At 43.7% G+C, this 25,201-nt stretch overlaps 1 protein-coding gene across 1 annotated transcript in view; it reads right to left on the minus strand.

The window, feature by feature from the left end:
- Positions 1-11,219: 11,219 nt before the first annotated feature.
- ARL3 (ARF like GTPase 3) overlaps positions 11,220-25,201 on the minus strand; it is a 68,913-nt gene continuing 54,931 nt past the window's right edge. Inside the window, exon 6 of the mRNA XM_069753715.1 lies at positions 11,220-15,428. Coding sequence (XP_069609816.1) covers positions 15,381-15,428 — 48 coding nt within the window. The 3' untranslated portion in view covers positions 11,220-15,380. The remainder of the gene's footprint in view (positions 15,429-25,201) is intronic.

Genomic DNA, 25,201 nt, shown 5'->3' on the forward strand with positions numbered 1-25,201 from the left:
AACTGGCTCACATGAGGACCGCCCCAGGAAAGGAAGACCAAGAGTCACCTCTGCTTCTGAGGATAAGTTTATCCGAGTCACCAGCCTCAGAAATCGCAGGTTAACAGCAGCTCAGATTAGAGACCAGGTCAATGCCACACAGAGTTCTAGCAGCAGACACATCTCTACTACAACTGTTAAGCGGAGACTTTGTGCAGCAGGCCTTCATGGTAAAATAGCTGCTAGGAAACCACTGCTAAGGACAGGCAACAAGCAGAAGAGACTTGTTTGGGCTAAAGAACACAAGGAACGGACATTAGACCAGTGGAAATCTGTGCTTTGGTCTGATGAGTCCAAATTTGAGATCTTTGGTTCCAACCACTGTGTCTTTGTGCGACGCAGAAAAGGTGAACGGATGGACTCTACATGCCTGGTTCCCACCGTGAAGCATGGAGGAGGGGATGTGATGGTGTGGGGGGGGGGGGCTTTCCTGGTGACACTGTTGGGGATTTATTCAAAATTGAAGTCATACTGAGCCAGCATGGCTACCACAGCATCTTACAGCGGCAGCACGGTGGCGCAGTGGTTAGCACTGCAGCCTTGCAGCGCTGGGGTCCTGGGTTCTCTCCGTGTTTGCGTGGGTTTCCTCCGGGCACTCCGGTTTCCTCCCACATTCCAAAAGACATACTGATAGGGATTCTAGATTGTGAGCCCTATCAGGGACAGTGATGATAATGTGTGCAAAAACTGTAAAGCGCTGCGGAATATGTTAGCGCTATATAAAAATAAAGATTATTATTATTATTACCTCTGCTTCTGAGGATAAGTTTATCCGAGTCACCAGCCACAGAAATTGCAGGTTAACAGCAGCTCAGATTTGAGACCAGGTCAATGCCACACAGAGTTCTAGCAGCAGACACATCTCTACAACAACTGGAGAGGAGACTTTGTGCAGCAGGCCTTCATGGTTAAATAGCTGCTAGGAAACCACTGCTAAGGGCAGGCAACAAGCAGAAGAGACTTGCTTGGGCTAAAGAACACAAGGAATGGACATTAAACCAGTGGAAATCTGTGCTTTGGTCTGATGAGTCCAAATTTGAGATCTTTGGTTCCAACCACCGTGTCTTTGTACGACGCAGAAAAGGTGAACAGATGGACTCTACATGCTTGGTTCCCACCGTGAAGTATGGAGGAGGAGGTGTGATGGTGTGGGGGTGCTTTGCTGGTGACACGGTTGGGGATTTATTCAAAATTAAAGGGATACTGAACCAGCATGGCTACCACAGCATCTTGCAGCGGCATGCTATTTCATCCGGTTTGCGTTTAGTTGGACCATCATTTATTTTTCAACAGGTCAATGACCCCAAACACACCTCCACGCTGTGTAAGGGCTATTTGACCAAGAAGGAGAGTGATGGGGTGCTACGCCAGATGACCTGGCCTCCACAGTTAGCAGACCTGAACCCAATCGAGATGGTTTGGGGTGAGCTGGACCGCAGAGTGAAGGTAAAAGGGCCACCAAGTGCTAAGCATCTCTGGGAACTCCTTCAAGATTGTTGGAAAACCATTCCCGGTGACTACCTCTTGAAGCTCATCAAGAGAATGCCAAGAGTGTGCAAAGCAGTCGTCAAAGCAAAAGGTGGCTACTTTGAAGAACCTAGAATATACGACATAATTTTAGTTGTTTCACACTTTTTTGTTAAGTATTTAATTCCACATGTGTTAATTCATAGTTTTGATGCCTTCAGTGTGAATTTACAATTTTCATAGACATGAAAATACAGAAAAATCTTTAAATGAGAAAGTGTGTCCAAACTTTTGGTCTGTATATATATATATATATATATATATATATATATCTGTCTTTAGGCACACTTGTATATTTTAAGATTGTTCCTTGATATTGAGTGGTTTAAAAAATATTTTTACAGATTTTAGTGGTTAACTTTATTTTATAAAATTTCCCCAAATTTAAGACTGTAATCTTTATTCCTTCCTTGTTTTTCAGTCGCCCTGATGTGCTGTTTGCAGCCTGGTCTACGTTTCAGAATGTGCTCTTGCAGGAGTGTTCCTCCCAGTAATATAGGCTGGATGTGAGGCTTGTGTCCATCCAGGGTGCTGCTGTCTTCATTTGCTTTGATGTATCAGTACGGTTCCAGAACTGCACTTATTTGCTTTTCTTCTTGTCTACAGCCTGTTTTCTCTTCTCTCCATTAAGACTTTAGAAACTTTCTCTTATATCCACTGCAGATCTATGTTCGATCTTCTCCTTAGGAGGTTGTAGCAAAGATAAAAGACTTAAAGAGTAACTGTTGTTTTAATTTTTATTTCCTAAATCAATAGTACACATGAAAATATGCAACTTTGTAATTTATCATATCCGAAAAATTGTTTCTCTGCCAGAATTGATCAGTCATTATCAAAATTCTCAATTCTAAGATAAAATTTCCATTCAGTAAAGACTTTCCCATAACGCAGATGGCAGCTGCTACTAAGATTTTTTCAAGATAAGAGGGGGAGGAGCTCTGACTCTAGCTCCTCCTCCTCCCCACCTCCCCATTCTCATTACTAGCAGCTCTCATCTCCTATCTCAGTAAAGTCTGCACTGAATAAAGATTTTACCTCAGAATTGAGAATTTTGATAATGACTGATCAATTCTGGAAGAGAAAAAAGCTATTTTTTCTGATAAGCTAAATTACAAAGTTGCTTATTTTCATGTGTACTATTGATTTATGAAATAAAAATTAAAACAACGGTTACTCTTAAGGACTCTCTGCAACAGACTGATAGAAAATGTTTCTGTGCCGAGGGCAGAGCAATATACTGTAGTGTGCACGAACCAGGAAAGGCAAAAGAGCGCTTGTGGAAAACACAGCATTTTATCTTAATCAACCAGACGTCTATTTTCAGTAAGCCAGGAGGAATAGACTGTTATCTATATGCTGACTTTTGAATTTATGTGTTTGTTGTTCAGTTGGTCAAGAATCATACACTGTTGCCATATGAATTTTAACTGCTGATTTTTTATATTGTTGAATGGCTAATGTTTGCCTCTTATATCAACTACTACAACTTATTGTCTGCTATCTTTGCAAGACAGTGATGCAGGGTCATTGAACAATGGATGTTTGCTTAATATGTTGAATTGCCATTGTGTGGGTCCTGTGGCTTGTTGACTTGCAAAACAGAGGAGTAAAACTATGCAAATTGATTAAATAGTCAAACAATGCGAGTTAACCTCATCACATCTTCCTTTTGACCTCTGGATGCTGGCTTGAAGGACAACATTTGTGAGCTATATACGTGGGATATGACTTTAACAATATTCATCCAGACAGCCAAGCCATCTAGACAGCCAAGAGAACCAGAGACTCTTTATAAAACCACAGCCAGGAATACTCTACAGGATAGCTGCCAGATCATGCCTCCATCACGACAGACACAGATTTGACATTCTACAGGATGCCAGATTAGGTGTCCACAGCTTGGCTGAAAGAATACAGATCTGCTCCATTGACCATTACTGAACTATGGACATGTTTGGGTTAGTCAGGATTTGGGCCCACCAGTTACATGAACACATGGTTGTGTTTGGGAAAGCCAGGATTGGGACCCACCGGTCACCTGGCTCCATGGAGATGTTCAGAGAAGCCAGGATGTGACCCTTCGGTCAGCTAGCCTTGTGCCTCAATGGACTGTCCGCTTCCTAAGCTTGTCGTTACCTCCTCTCTGTGCATGCCACAGGTGGATAGTTGGCCCTGAAAGCTCTGAAGTCACAGCTGATCTTATGCCGACGAGTCAACAGAGGGGTGACATTCTGTAATTTGCACCATCTTGGGGTATTTTGCTGGGACTATTCTATGTGTTATTTGCCTGTTTTGTGGTTCAATAAAGTACTGCAACAGTTTTACCCTCACCCTGTGTTGTCTGAGTAGTATTATGCCCACAGTAAAAGAACGGGTGTTCTTTGGGATGATCCCTGGTCTATGCAGTTTCTACTAGCTGACTATGGCACCCGCTGACCCCTGAGTCCCCACAGCGCTTATGATATGCGCTCACTAACTACCAAATTTTGCTTTGCTTTTGACAGGGCAGAGAAAAGCGCGACTGCGCAAGAGTGCAATGGGGGACACCGTGTGGATAACATAGGATGTATCTTTCACATGAAGCAGGTAAGGAGGAGGAAGATTGTAAGAAGAGAGGAGGTGTCGGATCAAGACCAGAAACATCCATTGGACCGGACCGCGCCATCTGTTGGTGTAATGAAAGCTATTTTTTGTGCCTTGAATAGGAGATTGGGGACATACAGACAGCATACCAGAATGCTGTAACACAGTGTTTATATGTGCTGGCCGTACTTTATATGGGGAAAACCTGGCGACAGGTTGCCTTTAAAGCCAGTCTCTTGTCTTCGTAGTGATCCATTGGTAGGAGCGAGCACAGACTAACATCAGTTCACCTGTCTGCGCTTGTGCACCCATATTGGAGTAGCAAAGCAGACACTTCAATTGTCAGTGCAGGTGCACACACAATCAATGTGGCTGTGGACACGTTTTGACGCCTGGATCCTGTCTGCAGTTGCCACTCGGCGCACCTGTGGAATTAGTGAGCGAGGGGACGAGGCATTGTGATGTGCAGTCTGCAAACTTCAACACCCTTCCTCCTCATTGAGTCCGCAGGCTAAGGTAGGCAGCAACCAGGCGACAGAACGCGCCTGCACTCACATTGTGTGCATGTTCACACTGACACTCAGAGTGCTACTGTGCTCCTCTAGTGTCAGGGCACAAGCGCAGAAATGCAAAGTTATTTTAAACAGAACTTATAATTGACAAAGGTCCTTTGGTAAGAGTAACAAGAAAATGGCTTTAATATGAAAATAGAAAGGTGTAGTTCCCCCATGTTCTTCAGAGTTTCTCCCCCTTCATGTTCTCTATAATCCACCCCCCATATTCTCCGTACAGCGCCTCCCTCCACCTATCTTTTGCTCTGTGAGCGCTTACCTCATAGGTTTACCAGGCTCCAGCTTGTCCTCTTTTGCGGCACTCTGCATTGATGTCGGCAGCGTGATGAGGTCTCCTGAGGTGTGGGAGCTGATTGGAGCTCCACTGACCCCGGAAGTGCCGATGCGGTTGTGTCTTAAAGACGCGAATACAAATGGATGCGCCACTCCCCCAGAAAGACACCAATTATCTTAAAGAGCCTGGAATAGGGAGGATTATTTAAAAAAATAGTTTTTCTTTATTTTTACCTAAGTGCCGCCCCCTGCAACCCGCCGCCCTAGGGACCGGACCATTGGTGCTTAGTGGCAAGTACGGGCCTGGATAGGATCATTAATACCATTTGCCCAGACAACCCCTTTTATGAAATGTGAGAGTTGCTGCACCACATATAGCTGATGCATAGCTTTTATTTTTTCTGCAGACTAGTCAATGCAGATACCTAACAAAATGGAACTTGTCGGAGAAATGACAGGTCCTCTTTAAATACCATAGAATTAATCGCCTGCATACAAGGAACAGAGTTGAAAGCAGCAGGTCACATCTGAACAAGCCTAGGTAGGTTTTATTTGTTCTACAGTGAAAATATCTGTAGGGAATGTAAAGGAAGGTCCCACCAGTCTATTATTCCTAAGGAACTGCCATGAAGGCAAGAATCCTAGTGAAACAACATGTTATCATATGCTTCAAAATACTACAGAGTATGTAATGCTTTAAAAGGCATAGATCCTACAGATTAAACTGGTTTAGTGTTAGGTTTGTTCTGAGCAGACATGAATTCCTTAACTGTGACACAGTGTCATGTAGAAAAACGGCAATTGTCTACAAATGAAGGGCTGGTTTTAATGGAAGGAGGGTTTATATATTCTGAGATGTCTGCTCTAAAGAAGCATTAGTGATGTTTCACAGCTGCGGCTAGGTCTGTATGTAGATGGAGCAGCTAAAGCTCACTCAGACGTCCGGGCAAATTGGTCCGAGATCTGACCCGAGCTTGAGTCTCATACATGAAGCTGTCACACTCAGGCCATGAACAGTCATTTGGGGCCTGATCTCGGGCCGGTGTGCGTGGACATCTGAATGAGCCTTTAACTATATGGATGTGGCTCTCGATACCAGTGAGTCCAGCCATTGCCTCTCTTGCACCCGGATGTGGCCTCTCAAGCTGTTGGTAGCTACAGATACTATTGTGCACTAGTTGGTCTCAGAGACTACAAAACATCACTGGATCTTTACACTAGGGTCAACACTGTATCACGAGTAGTTCACACTCAGGGTAAAGATATAACAATCGGTCACATCTGTGATAGCAACTATGTAAAAGAGGGAAAGCCTAAGGGTACCGTCACACTATAACATTTCGATCGCTACGACGGTACGATTCGTGACGTTCCAGCGATATCATTACGATATCGCTGTGTCTGACACGCAGCAGCGATCAGGGATCCTGCTGAGAATCGTACGTCGTAGCAGATCGTATGGAACTTTCTTTCATCGCTGGATCTCCCGCTGTCATCGCTAGATCGGTGTGTGTGACACCGATCTAGCGATCTAGCGATGCGATCCAGCGATGCGTTCGCTTGTAACCAGGGTAAACATCGGGTAACTAAGCGCAGGACCGCGCTTAGTTACCCGATGTTTACCCTGGTTACAAGCGTTAAACTAAAAAAAAACAAACAGCACATACTTACATTCTGGTGTCCGTCAGGTCCCTTGCCGTCTCTGCTTCCCGCACTGTGACTGCCGGCCGTAAAGTGAAAGCAGAGCACAGCGGCTGTGCTTTCACTTTCACTTTACGGCCGGCAGTCAGTGAGTGCGGGAAGCAGACTGCAAGGGACCTGACGGACACCAGAATGTAAGTATGTGCTGTTTTTTTTTTTTAGTTTAACGCTTGTAACCAGGGTAAACATCGGGTAACTAAGCGCGGTCCTGCGCTTAGTTACCCTATGTTTACCCTGGTTACCCAGGGACCTCGGCATCGTTGGTCGCTGGAGAGCTGTCTGTGTGACAGCTCCCCAGCGACCACACTACGATTTACCTACGATCACGGCCAGGTCATATCGCTGGTCGTGATCGTAGGTAAATCGTATAGTGTGACGGTACCTTTACTGTCCCAGATTTCCCAGGACACCTGGTCTGGAAAAAAGCACGGTTTATGAGAATCCTGCCCGAATGTGGGCATTCCAGGGAGGAACAGGGTTGGGTGCAGAGCCTAAATATCACCAAAATATGTTGGCAACTATGCCTTTACATAGGTCGATACACAGCCAAACAAGTGTTTGTAAGAACTTTTGCCCCCAATCATTTGCCCGTGCACAGATGGCAGAGATCAGCTGAATGAGCAAACAATTGCTTTTTTGTCTGAACGCACCTGTATGCCACCTAAGAGATTGGCTGCACATTTTCCCATATATACGGGGGGATGAGCTGTGGACAATATACAAACTGAAGATCATATTAAAGATGGTTTTAAGATGGTTCATTCCCATTTAGGTTGCACCATCCCATGTATTGCTAGATTGTATCAACAATTCGTGCTCATTAAAGCATAATTCTGCCTTGGTAAATGGGCTTCTAGCGTGGCTCAATATTCACCATTCTATTTAATAAGGATCCCGAGACGAACAAACTATTGAGGACCTCTGATCTACAGAAAAGGTCCACAGTAAGGCTATGTGCCCACGTTGCAGAACAGAAACAGATTTTTCCTCAAAACCGGACACCCTTACCAAGGAAAACGCATGCGGATTTTGCGGACACCCTTACCAAGGAAAACGCATGCGGATTTTGAAGCGTTTTTGTCGGGCTTTTTTCGCGTTTTTTTTTTTTTTTTTCATGCCTTCCAATATAAGTCTATGGCTGCGGAATCGCCACAATTCCACAAAATTAATGAACATGCTGCGTATTTTTCTGCGATGCATTTCCGCGCCAAAAAATACGCAACATGGGCACAACAATTGCGGAATGCAATAAAAATGAATGGGATGCGTTTTTAAGCATTTCCGCTGCGGAAAAACGTGGCGAAAACGCTTAAAAAAAATGCAATGTGGGCACACAGCCTAACTGATAGACCTGTTCGAGGAGGTGCACATTATAATAGATGATAAGGCTATGTGCCCACGATCCGGAAGTAACAGCGCTTTGGATGCAGCGTATTTTCCTGTTCTCCCTCCATGCATCCTCTACTAGTTACTTACGGCAGCAATTCAGCACTTGCCTTAAGGCCCCGTCACACTTAGCGACGCTAAAGCGATCCCGACAACGATACGACCTGTCAGGGATCGTTGCTGCGTCGCTATGTGGTCGCTGGTGAGATGTCAAACAGTGAGATCTTCCCAACGACGCAGCAGCGATGCGGCGACCTGTACAACGATGTCGTTGGTCGTTGTGACGCTGTCACATGGCAGCTATTATGACGATTCAGACCTCGATGAGGGACGTCCTGTGTGATGTTGTAGTCACACAGGCGTGTATTTGCGTTGCCTTTTCCGCGCCCATTCAGTTCCGATTGGTGGTCGCTACTGCGTTCTGATTGGTGGCGGCCTTGCCTTATGAGGCGACAATAGCCCTTCGGTGGGAACACATTTGAGACCCCAAACGATACCTACCGTGCACAAAAGGTGTCAGAAGAACTGTTGAAGAATAGATAAATCGAAGAGGAGTCGCAGGCCGGAGAACTCTACAACGATCTGCAAACCACCACGCGGTCAGGAACAAAGGATGGAAGCGCTACTATGTCGCCTTCTGTTGAAGGCATGACCGCCAATCAGAACGCAGTAGCAACCACCAATCGGAGCGGAGGGGTGCGGAAAAGGCAACGCAAATGCACGCCTATGTGTCGGTGTCTGAATCGTCAACGAGGTCGTTGGTAAGGTGTCAAACACAGTGATGTGTGCTACCCAGCGGGACCTCAACGATTAAAAAAAGGTCCAGGCCATTCCGACACGACCAGCGATCTCACAGCAGGGGCCTGGTCACTGCTACGTGTCAAACATAGCGAGATCGCTACTGAGATCGCTGTTGCGTCACAAAACTTGTGACTCAGCAGCGATCTCGCTGCTTTATATATGCGGGGCATTGTTCCTTTCCCCATGGGCAGTGACATGAGGACTGATCAAGACAACTGGACGGAGGAAGTGGCAAACACATGGGCAGTGGGCTGATAGGAAAAATGTGGATTTCTCTGCAATAAGTAATGGGATCGCAGATAAAGTATCAGCTTATCCAACTCTCTATGATCTGCATGCCCGTAAAAAAACGGTTGAGGAGGGCTGACCCTCTTGAAACATTTCCTTAAGTTTCAATTTACATCATAAAGCTTTTTCACAATTGGGAAATGTATTATCCATAATTCACAAAAATTGAAAAGGATTTAGAAGGGAAATATTACTTTGGTTGGATCATACTACATACGTTTTAGTAACAGTTATGATAGGATGGTATTCATGAATGCAATTGTAATTTTTGGATTATCATGTGGAAATTTTTAGTACTTTACTATACAGTTGATAAACAGCAAATACATATATATTGTGGTATTTTTTTCTCTTTTAACATTGTGGCCAATAGACAACATCAGGGCCAAATCTGATCACATACTTTGCACTGAGGAGAGGCAAAACCTCTGAAACACGTGTCTGCAAATTGAGATTCTGGTTTGGCTTTTATCCCGTCATGTGGCAAGGCTCATTAAAAGGATGACTTTTAGAATTGCTACTTCCATTAGGTGGCGTTACAGTAGGGTTGAGCGACTTTTACTTTTTTAGGGTCGAGTTGGGTTTCGAAAAACCCGACTATCTCAAAAGTCTAGTCGAGTAAAATCGGCCGATTATGGCGAAAAGTCGGGGATCGACCGAAACACGAAACCCAATGCAAAGTCAATGGGAAATCTAACTTTTTTTTTTCTCTCTCTCTCTCTAGCTCTCTCTCTTCCGTCCCTGAACAGAAAAGCTGGTGTTACTCTCTCTCTTTCTCTCTCCCCTCCGTCCCTGAACAGAAAAGCTGGTGTTACACATTGCAAATCGCTACAGCGCACAAGCGACAAGATGGCGATAGGCGTCCACGCCCCTAAGACCTATGTCATCACTCTGCCCACGCTCCTTCATTGGCTGAAAAATTGGCACCAAACGCATCATACGAAATGCGACTTTGGCGCGAAGATCGCAGACCGCATGGCCGATCCCACACTAGGATCGGGTCGGGTTTCATGAAACCCGACTTTGCCAAAAGTCGGTGACTTTTGAATTTGTCCGATTCGTTTCGCTCAAGCCTACGTTACAGTTCTCGTCCTCTTCCTCTCGGAAGGGTGAATATGCGTAGAGAATACATTTGTGTAGGTTTTCCTTTCTGCTACAGAAAATCTGGTTTCATAGACACGACACAATGAAAGTGCGATTGAGAAAAAAAAAAAAAGAATCAGAAGGTTCTCCATTCAACCAAGTTAGGTAACTCAATCCGCCCTTCATCTAAAAGAAGAAAGTACTACGCCAAAGCGCATTACACAAATAAAAGCCATCAGTTTGAAGGCAGCTTCCTAGTAGAGGAACAGTAAAGTTCGGCGTCTGTACCGAACACCTACAGTTCGGGCACAAACACCGAACACAGACTTCAGCCCCCAGCTGTGAGAGGAGGTAAAAAGTTTACCTCCGGTCACTGGAGTCGGCTGATGGGACTACTGCTCCCACCAGCCAACACCTGCTGCCGCTAATAACAGGAACCGTGGAAAACATTAGATGTTCGGGCCCCCCATTCAAGTGAATGTGGTCCAGGCATTGTTCTGGTAAACCAAACTTTTTGTACCTGTTCGGCCGGACCCGAACATCCAGGTGTCTGCCCATCTCTACTTCCTAGTGCTCCAGTTATCTTCTTCTCCATCAAGATACATTGCTTTAAGCAGCTAGTTTTCCTTCTTTCTGATGATTTTCAAAGACCAATCCAAATGGCTAGGAGAAAGATTCCATGATAGCTGCTTACTATCCTCAGCTTAAATGATAAGTAAGCACCATATCTCTAACTGTTGGTTTGAGCATGGTTACTGATCTACACACGGATCTTTATTTGGTCTGTAATCAATATTTGGCTTTAGACACAGTGATGGAAAGCTCATAAAACAAGGAGACTGCTGCTATTCCACATAGCACGGCTCATGCAACACAGGTTATCAGTGTCCGGGATATAAGACATTGGTGGCGAATCAATCCTTTTTTTTAGGGCCCTCTTAAATAAATCAACAAAAGACAACACACTGTCATATATTGTAAATTTATTCCATGTAAATGGTGACATACACAAAACGTGCATATTGGAATTGTCTTGATTTCAACAAAAACAGTCCCTTTCTCAGCACACAAAAGAAACACATAATAAATATGTAAATTGCCTCCTACTATACAGATCCAACATTTAATGTGATTACTATACAGTATATTCTAAAAAAAAAAAAAAAACAGCAATTAGAATGTGCATCATTGCATTGTACCAAGTGGGTATGAAGAAGGGGCAGTGAAAGGTGTAGAAGAGAGAAGATTGACTACTCGTGAGAGGGTTTGTGTCACTATCCCAAGAGCTGGTCAAAACACCTTCATTTGCCAAAATACAATGGCCCAATTGATCTAAAACCTACTAAAAAGTACCAAAAATAGTACTAATGAAACTTGCACAACTCCTAGAATTAGTCACGTCAGACCCATCTGCACTTATCTCTGACCATGTTTCCATATGAACATGTGACATCCTCTCTATTACACATTTCTTGTCATTTTCACATTTTTCAACTTTTGAATCAACTTCTAGTAGGCTAAAAACTTTGGTCACATGTAGAAAATGTTATAAGGAATGCCTGAAGGAATGGGTTGCCATTTCTGCGTTTAGAGATGCGGTTCCACAATTGGCAGGACAGAGGCAACCGTCGGAAAATTGGAAGGTACTAAGCATGTATCCTAATCTATGTAATAGTTTGCATGTGTGACACAGGCTGGGCATTTGACTGTCACTGTGCATGGCTCTCAGAAATAAGAGTTGCTACACAACTCCATTGAAAGAGGTTGTCCAGACTTGTGAGGATTGTCCGCTGCCCCCACTGAAAGCGGGCAACCCTGCAAGTATGCCATTTACATTCATGTGGTCACATTCAGACTAGACGTGTGCGGATTCCTTCAATACAAGTGAACTGAGTGAGGCTGGACACGTCTAGTTGGAACGTGGCCAGAAGTATGCAAATCACATGACTACCCACTGTAGGAGATTTTGCACAGTGTGCACTGTGTGGATTCACAAGTCTGCAGTCACATAGCCTGGGCAACTCCATTCCAGCCTTTTTATTTATTTCAGCTCTGGAGTGGTGCCTCTAATCTAAGGTCACTGACCTGAGTATTATACTCGCCTGCCACCGTCTTCGCCTTCTGTCTCAGCCGCTCCCGCCGGTCTTCAGAAGTTGTGACCTGCCTGATCGCTCCAGTGTTTGCTGGAGGTCACTTTTCAATGCAAGTCTATGAGAGCTTCATTCCGGCTGTCATAGACTTGCATTAAAGGGACACTGTCACCTGAATTTGGAGGGAACAATCTTCAGCCATAGGGGTGGGGTTTTCGGGTGTTTGATTCACCCTTTCCTTACCCGCTGGCTGACATATTGGATTGAAGTTCATTCTCTGTCCTCCATAGTACACGCCTGCGCAAGGCAAGATTACCTTGTGCAGGCGTGTACTACGGAGGACAGAGAATGAACTTCAATCCAATATTGCAGCTAGCGGGTAAGGAAAGGGTGAATCAAACACCCGAAAACCCCACCCCTATGGCTGAAGATTGTTCCCTCCAAATTCAGGTGACAGTGTCCCTTTAAGCACTTGTGACCATTACTTCTGACTTTTGGCCAGTCAGAAGTTGCGGTCCCAAGATGGCACCATGGGACCAGAGCGGCGCCGAAAAAAGATAAACATTGAGGAAGATAAGTATGACAGTAGGGACAGGGACCTTAGGTTAGAAGCACCACTCCAACATTGTAAAACAAAACAAAATAAAAAAAAAAACAGCTGAAGTGGTACTTTAAAATTAAACCCAAAATCCAATTTCTCCCAGTCATGCCTGAGATGTCCACGAGTTCTGGGTTGTTTTTCTATATAGACCTTACTTTGAAGAACTGCCTTAAAGGGATCTAAAATAAAAATAAAAAATGCAATTTTGCAAATAGTCCTAATGAAACAACATTTGGTAGGTTATAAATAAGCAGGCGGCAGATCGCAGAGAGTAGCTGTGGCATCCGACTACACAGAGGTTTTTTATTGTAGTCTGTTACCATGGAAACACAGGCCTCCTTTGCAGCGCTAGAATTTTATTTAAGACTTTGCAGATTTGCTTCATTTGTAAATGCATTGGATCAATGAAAAAAAAAGACTGCACGGTTAACAATATTTTAAAGCTGTCCATGTACAGGGACCTGTAATGATCAATTAGGTCAACGATATATGTATTTCCCTACCAATATGGTGGCGAGTCCCTATATTTGAAAGTCCATTATAAAACATTAGGGAAACAAAACTGTTGCGTTCAATCTTCTGCAGTCAGTTTCACCATAGACCCCAGCATCATGAACCCTAGAGTTAAACTGGTGTACTGCAGAGGAACTGGCCACATTTTGGTCAAATAATTAAGGTTTGTTTTTTTTTTTAGGCTTAACTCCTTTACACATACAAAAACATGCAGAATCTAAAAAGGAAAACGCAGAAGAGAGTTTTTGCTGATAGACTGACTTTATATTTAACACTAAAACTCCACCAAACTCTACCATCAGCCAAAAAAGCAAAACAAAGCTTAAAGGGAACCTGTCAAAATTTTTTCCCAATATAACAAAGACACCACCCTTAACACCTTTTATAACCCCCTTACGGCTTAGTCCGGCCTAGTGGGAGTCGCTTGTCCTGTGCGGCGCCTCCTCTCGCCGCTCGCTCTCCTCCTGCCTTGCGGGATGTGAATGATGCATCACCTACACAGCACCACCAATCTCGCTACTGCCCAGGTGCGGTTCGCTCTGCTGACGGCAAAGTCCTGTAACGGGCACGATCCGGGAGATACAAAGAGAGCGGATGACATGGAAGTAAAGCCGGCAAATGCGTCTGTGCTTCAAATGTGCAGGAGAGGCATCGGCGGTGCTGTGTGAATGACGGATGCATCGTCCACATCAAGAAAGGCAAGAGGACGGAGACTGTGAGGGTAAAGGGGGCACCAAACAAGACTCTAGTGTGCCCATTGGACTGGTCCATGATGTAGAGGGGTAAGAAAAGATAATTTTTGGATATGCACAAGGGTTTGGGGATTTATATACAGGCTTCTGGACTATGGTAAAAGAGGTGTTAAAGGTGGTGGGTTTAGTTTATATTGGGAAAACCCGATGACCGGTTCACTTTAATAACTGTTCAAAAACTCCATGATGTAGAACTCGTTATTATGATGATACAAAAATATGTAATTTAATCAAACGTGTTGCAAATCAAAAAATTGACACCCTATATAGTCTTATTTATGGAAACATCTCTATGTGACCTAAGGTATTGTAGAACTATAAAAATGGCTACCATGGTTAAATTGTTATGCCAAGACCCAGGGCAAAAAATTTACTATGCGAAGACTGTTAGTTTTTTGTTTTGCTTCTTCTGTTTTTTTTGGGGGGTCAAATTATGATCCGTAGAGCTCGTCATAACTGCAGCTACCAACTTGGGAGGAAAAAATAAATTGCAAATAAAAGCTAATGAATAGGTAATATAAGTCTGTCACTATTGTGAAGGAACAGAATGTAGAGCCTGAGCAGATATTTAAGCAGTTAATACTTGCTCCAAGTCTACTCCAATCACTAGTATTGCTTCTTAACCAGTGGAAAACAAGGAGCTAAGGGAGAAGAAAACTTCTGACAATCAAGAAATGCTTCTTGGGATTTCAAACAGTTGTGGCTACTAAAGTTACTACAATGTCTTTTAGGCAAAGCCCTATTTGAATGCTATTGGTGGCAGATCTAAGAAGCAGAACTCACATTTCCATCCTGTCCCTTGCACTCCAGCGGTGTTTAGTGAAGAGAGGCCACCTGGGCATTAATACAGAGCAGCTACTATTTAAAAGCGTTCCTACATCGCCTACTGATGCCAATGTGTGGTACAATAGGCATCTAACAAAGACTCTTTTCTACACCTACTGTAGATGCTCAGTTACATTGGGGTTTAAAGATACATGACTTTCATTGAAAAGATTAAATACACGGCAGGAAAGCTAAAACAGTGCAGACATGTTTTGTTTGAAATGATCTACTCCTGGCCAGCGTATAGTGTTTATTTCTGTTTAATCGGGAATTGGTGCAAAAAGAAGAGAGTTAGCTTTGACCTCAGAGTCCTTCGCAGATGAATAGAAAGTTGCTTTACAGTTCATTATTTCTTCTTTGCATTAACATTTTTGCAGACCCAGTTCATTCCATCCTACAAAAGAAAAAGAAATGTATGAAATACGAGAATAATGCTACTTAGCAGGTTCACTTTTCTTATGCTTTCCAAATTAAATATAGACATAGCTAAATTCTGATTTGCCGTGAAACCAGACAACTTTTACAAAACTTCAGATATGTCATTTTGGATCATAGCTAATACATTTTTTTTTCCACATTTTTTATTTATATTTTCACCAGTATGTGAGAGTTTGCCACCACCGATATGCTCCGTTACTTTTTATGCCTAATTCCTTTTTCAATACATACCCCCATACCCTGGGCTTCGGTGCTCCGTTCGCGCATTCTGGGTGACCTTGTGGCTTCCAGCCCCGCTCACACAGTGACGTAGAGCGTTCCACGCTTGCGTTCCAAGAGCAGGGATCCAGAAGTCACTGATTACATAGGAAGGAAGTCCTATGACTCGCGCATGCGCAATATCATGCTGATCACACCGATGCTATCCCCAGTTGTTATCGTAGTATTTAAAGACACACGATGCTGATGCAACACACATGCCCCCTATGGAGGAAGCCAGTCAGGCAAACTGCGCTGTCGGGGTAGCTGGGGAGCACCTTTGGACGGAAGCAACATTTTTGTAAGTATCATTTCTTTCATGTTTTTTGGCAGCTTGTCATGAGAAGGCACATTTGCACTTTACAATGCTGATCTGCTCTCGCACAGTATGCTAGGACCTAGGCCACTTGTTGCTGTACTACCGTGCTACATTGGGTTTCACTTTAAATTAGCACTGAGCACTTTATGATACGTGAACATTCTTTTGAGTGTTTTTTTTTTTTACCTTGTATGGTCCAATTCTGCATCAGTGTATGTGTATGTAATTCTACTGCCTTGCATATTACTATTCCCGGCCTTTGAGGTTTGCTTTCAGCTTCATTCACCTAGAGAAATTTCCTTGTATTTTTAATCACGTTTTTTTTTTACTGTTGTTGAAATAAATGACACATTTTATTAGACTTTTGCATTGCTTAGGCCTTTCTATCCCTGGGATATTTTTCAAAACCTAAAGGTTTTATGCAATCAAGCAGGGGTTATGATTTGCCTCTCTAGCAAACCAACGAGCAGCTCTCACGGAAATTCAGCCTGGTCTTCCAGACCTTGTCTTGACCTCCACTGTTCCTGTTAACTGCCATTTCTTAATTACATTTTGAACTGAAGAAAGGGCAACTTGAAAACGATTTGCTATATTCTTATAGACTTCTCCTGCTTTGTGGGCCTCCACCATTTAATTTTCAGAGCGCAAGGCAGATGCTAAGACCCACCCATGGCTACTGTTTTTTTTTTAACAAAAGGTTAGAGGAGGCAGGATTTTTATAAAGCTGGGAAATTTGCACTACCTGGCCTTTCTTAACAATGATAGTGAACAAGCCATAACCCTGAGGCTACATCCAAACGATCAGGAATAGTAGCATTTTAGTGCACTGCACTTGTTTGCCAGTACATGCAAATTTACTGCATGCAATGACATTCTATTGGTCAAAATCTGCATATATATGTGTATGCCATGTTATGTATGTATGTATGTATGTATGTATGTATGTATGTATGTATGTATGTATATATATATATATATACGTACTCTGTCTGTCATGGAAATCCAAGTCGCTGATTGGTCGCGGCAAAACAGCCACGACCAATCAGCGACCGGCACAGTCCGGCAGAAAAGTAGCCACTCCTTCCTCCCCGCAGTCAGTGCCCGCTCCATACTCCCCTCCAGTCAGCCCTCACACAGGGTTAGTGCCAGCGTTAATGGACCGCGGTGTAACGCACTCCCATTAACGCAGCTATTAACCCTGTGTGACCAACTTTTTACTATTGACGATGCGTATGCAGAATCAATAGTAAAAAGATCTAATGTTACAAATAATAATAATAAAAAGGTTATTCTCACCCTCCGCCGTCGTGTCCTCTCCTCGGCAGTGCAAGCGGCAGGTTCCGGGGCCAAGGATGCTATGCGAGAAGGACCTTCCATGACGTCACGGTCATGTGACCGCGACATCATCACAGGTCCTGCGCTCATATCAACCCTGGGACCGGAAGCTGCCGCGTGCACCGCATACAGGCACCAGGACTACAAGGGGCCCTCGGATGGTGAGTATATGTTTCTTTTTTATTTTTTAACCTGTTACATACGTGGCTGGGCAATATACGACGTGTCTGTGCTGTATACTATGTCGCTGTGCAATATACTACGTCACTGGGAAATATACTACGCGACTGGGCAAAATACTACGTGGATATGCATATTCTAGAATACCCGATGCGTCGTTAGAATCGGGCCACCATCTAGTGATATATATATATATATATATATATATATATATATATATATATATATATATATATTATATAGAGAGAGATATATATATATATATATATATATATATATATATATATATATATATATATATATATATATATATACGAGGGGCGATCCAAAAGTAATGATAATCAATACTAAACACAATGAATATAGTCAAAAAAATTTTTTATTTTTTTACATAGTCTCCTATCAAGTCTATACATTTAGTCCATCTCTTTTCTAAACTTAGAGTTCCCTTAGAAAAAAAATCTTGATCTTGACCCTCAAAAAAATCCCCAACAGCGGTTATCACGTCGCTATTGTCATCAAATTTCTTGCCCCGGAGGTGTTCCTTGAGTCGAGGAAAGAGAAAGAAGTCACTGGGGGCTAGATCTGGCCAATAGGGGGGGGGTGTTCCACCAGTTCAAAGCCCGCTTCTTGAATGGTAGCCATGGCAACTGCAGCTTTGTGAGCCGGCGCGTTATCTTGGTGAAACAGCAATCCAGCCTGCAGTTTGCCGCGCCTTTTCTCCTTGATAGCCTCCCACAATCTTCTTATTTGTTCTGCGTAGTAGGAGCCCGTAATAGTGGCTCCCTTCTCCAAATAGTCCACCATAATAATTTCTTCATCGTCCCAAAAAACGGACGCCATAACCTTCCCTGCTGAGCTTGACACTTTGAATTTCTTCGGCGTTGGTTCGTCGGCTCGTTTCCACGTCATTGATTGTTGTTTAGTTTCGGGATCAAAGTGGTGGATCCAGGTCTCGTCCATGGTCAAAAAACGTGACAAAAAATTTTCCTTGTCTGCTTGGAACTTTTCGAGATTTGCTATTGAAATGTCAACTCGTTTCTTCTTTTGCTCGTCGGTTAACATTTTTGGCACCCAACGCGCGGAGACCTTTCTCATATGCAATTCTTTTGCAAGGATTCTTTGAATACTGCCATATGAGATCCCTGGGACCTCAGCTACATGCCTGATAGTCACTCTTCGATCTGCCAATACAACTTCTTCAACTTTTTTCACGTTTTCTTCATTGAGGGACGTGGATGGGCGTCCTTGACGATGTTCATCTTCCGTCGATGTTCTTCCCAGCTTAAATTCCTTGGCCCAGCATGCAACTGTGGAATATGGAGGAGAAGAGTCCCCCAATGTTTCCACCAAGTCGCTGTGTATGTCTTTGGTAGTCGTTTTTTTTCAAGCAGAGGTATTTGATGACAGCTCTGAGCTCGTTTTTTTCCATTTTGATGTTCACTCCTCGGCAGTTCATATTCAAATGAATGTAGCTCCCGGGAATCGTGGTCTATTTAAGTGATTTTTTTTTTCCTGGACTAGTGGGTACCTAAGAGAGAAGAAAACATTTTATTTTAATTTCTGTGTGCAATAGAAATAACCGATCATTACTTTTGGATCGCCCCTCGTATATATATATATATATATATATATATATATATATATATAATCTCTCTATAATATATATATATATATATATATATATATATATATATATATATATATATATAGATATATAGAGAGAGAGAGATTACATATATATAGATATATATATATATAGATATATATAGATAGATAGAGAGAGAGATTGTATATAATATATATATATATATATATATATATATATATATATATATATATATATATATATATATATATATATATATATATATATATAATCTCTCTCTCTCTCTCTATATATATACATACACATACATACACACTAGCTATTGAACCCGTTCTACGCCCGGGTGGCGAGCATTTATATTGGTATATGGTCTCCGTCCTGGTATGTGCTGCTCCATCCTGCGTCCCCATCCTGTCATGTGCTGCACCCATCCTGCGCCCCCATCCTGTCATGTGCTGCTCCATCCTGCGCCCCCATCCTGTCATGTGCTGCTCCATCCTGCGCCCCCATCCTGTCATGTGCTGCTCCATCCTGCGTCCCCATCCTGTCATGTGCTGCACCCATCCTGCGCCCCCATCCTGTCATGTGCTGCTCCATCCTGCGCCCCCATCCTGTCATGTGCTGCTCCCATCCTGCGCCCCCATTCTGACATGTGCTGCACCCATCCTGCGCATCCATTCTGTCATGTGCTGCTTCCATTCTGCACCCCCGTTCTGTCATGTGCTGCTCCCATCCTGCGCCCCCGTTCTGTCATGTGCTGCTCCCATCCTGCGCCACCGTTCTGTAATTTGCTGCTCCCATCCATATGCCCCATACGCTGCTCCATTATAGTTGATGGCCCCCATAAGATGCTCCATAGTATATGCCTCATATGCTGCTCCATTATGGTTGATGGCCCCCATAAGATGCTCCATAGTATATGCCCCGTATGCTGCTGCATTATGGTTGATGGCCCCCATAAGATGCTCCATAGTATATGCCCCGTATGCTGCTCCATAAAGGTTTATGGCCCCCATAAGATGCTCCATAGTATATGCCCTGTACACTGCTCCATAAAGGTTTATGGCCCCCATAAGATGCTCCATAGTATATGCCCCGTACACTGCTCCGTAAATGTTTATGGCCTCCATAAGATGCTCCATAGTATATGTCCCATATACTGCTGCGATATATATATAAAAAAAAATAACATACTCACCTATCGTCGCTGGGCGCCGAGTGCTGGGGGGGCCTGAGCAGGCGGGGACACTGGCGCGCTGTGGGGGTCAGGAGCCGGAGTCGCCGCTAGCTCAGGCCCCCGACACTTGCTATAGTCACCTGGCCCTGATCCAGCGCTGCGTGCCTCTCCGTCTTCCGGCTCCTCTGGCTGTGACTGTTCAGTCAGAGGGCGGCACGCATTAATCGCGCCCTCTGAACTGTGAACGTCACAGGCAGAGGACCCAAAAGATGGAGTGACGCTCAGCGCTGGAACGGGACAGGTGAATATAGCTCATACTCACCCTCCTGGCAGTGGCACGTCCCAGCTTCTCTGTTGGAGATTGCGGTGCACGTTCAGTGCTTACGCATACCGCGATCTCCTGGGCTGCGTCACTCTGTGGGGTCCAGACTGCGCCGATACTTGCGCAGCCTATAAAGGCTTCGGACAGAGTGATGCTCCCAGATTATATATATATATATATATATATATATATATATATATATATATATATATATATATATATATATATATATATATATATATATATATATATATATACACATATATATATACAGTTAGGGCCAGAAATATTTGGACAGTGACACAATTTTCGCGAGTTGGGCTCTGCATGCCACCACATTGGATTTGAAATGGAACCTCTACAACAGAATTCAAGTGCAGATTGTAACGTTTAATTTGAAGGGTTGAACAAAAATATCTGATAGAAAATGTAGGAATTGTACACATTTCTTTACAAACACTCCACATTTTAGGAGGTCAAAAGTAATTGGACAAATAAACATAACCCAAACAAAATATTTTTATTTTCAATATTTTGTTGCAAATCCTTTGGAGGCAATCACTGCCTTAAGTCTGGAACCCATGGACATCACCAAACGCTGGGTTTCCTCCTTCTTAATGCTTTGCCAGGCCTTTACAGCCGCAGCCTTCAGGTCTTGCTTGTTTGTGGGTCTTTCCGTCTTAAGTCTGGATTTGAGCAAGTGAAATGCATGCTCAATTGGGTTTAGATCTGGAGATTGACTTGGCCATTGCAGAATGTTCCACTTTTTGGCACTCATGAACTCCTGGGTAGCTTTGGATGTATGCTTGGGGTCATTGTCCATCTGTACTATGAAGCGCCGTCCAATCAACTTTGCAGCATTTGGCTGAATCTGGGCTGAAAGTATATTCAGAATTCATCCGGCTACTCTTGTCTGCTCTTATGTCATCAATAAACACAAGTGACCCAGTGCCATTGAAAGCCATGCATGCCCATGCCATCACGTTGCCTCCACCATGTTTTACAGAGGATGTGGTGTGCCTTGGATCATGTGCCGTTCCCTTTCTTCTCCAAACTTTTTTCTTCCCATCATTCTGGTACAGGTTGATCTTTGTCTCATCTGTCCATAGAATACTTTTCCAGAACTGAGCTGGCTTCTTGAGGTGTTTTTCTGCAAATTTAACTCTGGCCTGTCTATTTTTGGTATTGATGAATGGTTTGCATCTAGATGTGAACCCTTTGTATTTATTGTCATGGAGTCTTCTCTTTACTGTTGACTTAGAGACAGATACACCTACTTCACTGAGAGTGTTCTGGACTTCAGTTGATGTTGTGAACGGGTTCTTCTTCACCAAATTAAGTATGCGGCGATCATCCACCACTGTTGTCATCCGTGGACGCCCCTGGCCTTTTTGAGTTCCCAAGCTCACCAGTCAATTCCTTTTTTCTCAGAATGTACCCAACTGTTGATTTTGCTACTCCAAGCATGTCTGCTATCTCTCTGATGGATTTTTTCTTTTTTTTCAGCCTCAGGATGTTCTGCTTCACCTCAATTGAGAGTTCCTTTGACCGCATGTTGTCTGCTCCCAGCAACAGCTTCCAAATGCAAAACCACACACCTGGAATCCACCCCTGACCTTTTAACTACTTCATTGATTACAGGTTAACGAGGGAGACGCCTTCAGAGTTAATTGCAGCCCTTAGAGTCCATTGTCCAATTACTTTTGGTCCCTTGAAAAAGAGGACGCTATGCATTACAGAGCTATGATTCCTAAACCCTTTCTCCGATTTGGATGTGGAAACTATCATATTGCAGCTGGGAGTGTGCACTTTCAGCCCATATCTAATATATAATTGCCTAGAATACTACTTCCTGCAATTTGTGCCAACTTCCGTGGCTTTGTCCGGAGCTAATGTCCGGAGCTAATGTCCGGAGATAAGTGACGTCAACAGTGTCCAGTGTCTGATTGGTTGCCGCCTGCTGCGAGCGACCAATCAGAAACGTGCCGTACTGTGACACACTCCGCCCGCCATTTTGGTGTGATTTTTGAATTTTTACCTCACAGCAAGTTTCTACTGCGTGGAGGCGGGCCCAGTGACGTTGCTCTTCAAGCTCCTGCCGAATTTCGTCAAAAAAATGATAATACCATTTACCAAAACTATATATATTTAGTTGTGAAGTGGTTCAGTGACATTTTCACACCAATTTTGAACTTTTGTTTAGTGTTTTCTCCATATACTGCCTATTATTTTTGTTCTTTCTTACTATTATTTATTAATTGTATTATTCTTACATTTGAATAAAGTATATATGGATTCTAGACTCCCGATTCTTTAGAATCGGGCTGCCATCTAGTTATATATATAATTGTATTTCTGAACATGTTTTTGGAAACAGCTAAAATAACAAAACTTGTGTCACTGTCCAAATATTTCTGGCCCTAACTGTACATACATACATACATACATACATACATACATACATATACACACACACACACACACTTCCTTCTCATCCCCCAATGGGGGTGGTTTTCTTTGTCCTTTCTCATTCTCGGGTCCTCAACCAGAGGCCTGGGAGTTTGAGGTTTCTGTGCAGGATCTTGGCATTGCGCTTTTCTGGCGATGGCGCTTTGAACACTGCGGTTTACCGAAAGCATACTGTGACCAAGATTCCCTTCTTTGGTGGGAGAGCCACCATCCTCCTCCATTGAACAAGGGAATCCCCAAGGGTCAGTATCCAAAAAAGAAATTGCTTTGACCATGGTTGAATTTATAAAACAAGCAAGGGATCTACATATGAGGTTTCTCGATAGAGGTTACACGGATTAGGTTCTAAGAAAGGCATGTCAATTTGCCCTAAGCCAAGATAGGGAAGCCTTACTGGCCCCAAAAGGCAGTAAAATAGAAGGTTCTGACTACATTAGAATGGTGGCAACATATGACAATGGGGCACCACAGGCGAAAGTGATAATGGAAAAATACTGAGATATTCTGACTATGGATAAAGATCTAAAGGAAATAATAGGATCGAAACCTCAAATCACCTTCAGAAAGGATCGTTCCATAGGTGATCGAATAACACAAAGCCACTTTGTAATGCCCATGGGTAACAAAATTTGGCTACCAATGAGACCTAAAGGCAATTTCAGGTGCAGTGGATGCATGGAGCATTCTCAAATATTGTACCTGCAAAATATTTCACCAGTGATACAACAGGGGAATGCTTTGAAATTAGACATTTTATTACAACCAAATAGGTAGTTTACAAGGCGATCTGTTTATGTGGGAAGGAGAACTGAGGTCGGGTTCACACTGCGTTACAGCAGCCCGTTCAACACATACGTCAAACGGGCTGCTGTAACGCAAGTGCCGACTTTGGCACATTGCTAGCGCAGATAAAGCATCTGCTAGCTCTATCTGCGCTAGCAGTGACGGACCAAGAAACGCTGCAGCCCGCATCTCAGGGTCCGTCACTCAATGACGGCACATGGTTAGCGCACGCATGTGTCCGACTTTGGAGTCAATGGCGGCACTAGCGGACTACGTAACAACGCGTTATGCCGCAGTGTAACGTAGTTAGTCTAACAGACTGGGGGAATGCAGTGTGAACCTAGCCTAAGGGTACCGTCACACAGTGGCATTTTGATCGCTACGACGGCACGATCCGTGACGTTCCAGCGATATATCCGTGACGTTCCGATCTCGCTGTGTCTGACACGCTCCTGCGATCAGGGACCCCGCTGAGAATCGTACGTCGTAGCAGATCGTTTGAAACTTTCTTTCGTCGTCTAGTGTCCCGCTGTGGCGGCATGATCGCATGGTGTAACAAAGGTGTGCACGATATTGTATATGATGTGCGCATAGTAACCAACGGCTTCTACATCGCACATACGTCATGAAATTATCGCTCCAGCGTCGTACATTGCAAAGTGTGACAGCAGTCTACAACGCTGGAGCAATATTGTTACGATGCTGGAGCGTCACGGATCGTGCTGTCGTAGCGATCAAAATGCCACTGTGTGACGGTACCCTTAGGAGAATTGGGCGATATCTCTAACAACAGAGACACACCACTGGCAAAACACATGAACTCTGTGCATGGTGGCGATAGCAAGGTTATCTCTTTATTGGCATAGATTGTGTATCAGAGGAGGTGACAGCAATAAAATTCTGCTACGAAAAGAGGCTAGGTGGATATTCCGTCTGGGCACCACCACTCAAGGAGGACTAAATAAGTACTTAAAGGGACTCTGTCACCTGAATTTGGCGGGACTGGTTTTGGGTCATATGGGCGGAGTTTTCGGGTGTTTGATTCACCCTTTCCTTACCCGCTGGCTGCATGCTGGCTGCAATATTGGATTGAAGTTCATTCTCTGTCCTCCATAGTACACGCCTGCGTAAAGCAAACTTGCCTTGTGCAGGCGTGTACTATGGAGGACAGAGAATGAACTTCAATCCAATATTGCAGCCAGCATGCAGCCAGCGGGTAAGGAAAGGGTGAATCAAACACCCGAAAACTCCGCCCATATGACCCAAAACCAGTCCCG

This window comes from Ranitomeya imitator, chromosome 2 (genome assembly GCF_032444005.1).
Source record: "Ranitomeya imitator isolate aRanImi1 chromosome 2, aRanImi1.pri, whole genome shotgun sequence".
Taxonomy (NCBI): domain Eukaryota; kingdom Metazoa; phylum Chordata; class Amphibia; order Anura; family Dendrobatidae; genus Ranitomeya; species Ranitomeya imitator.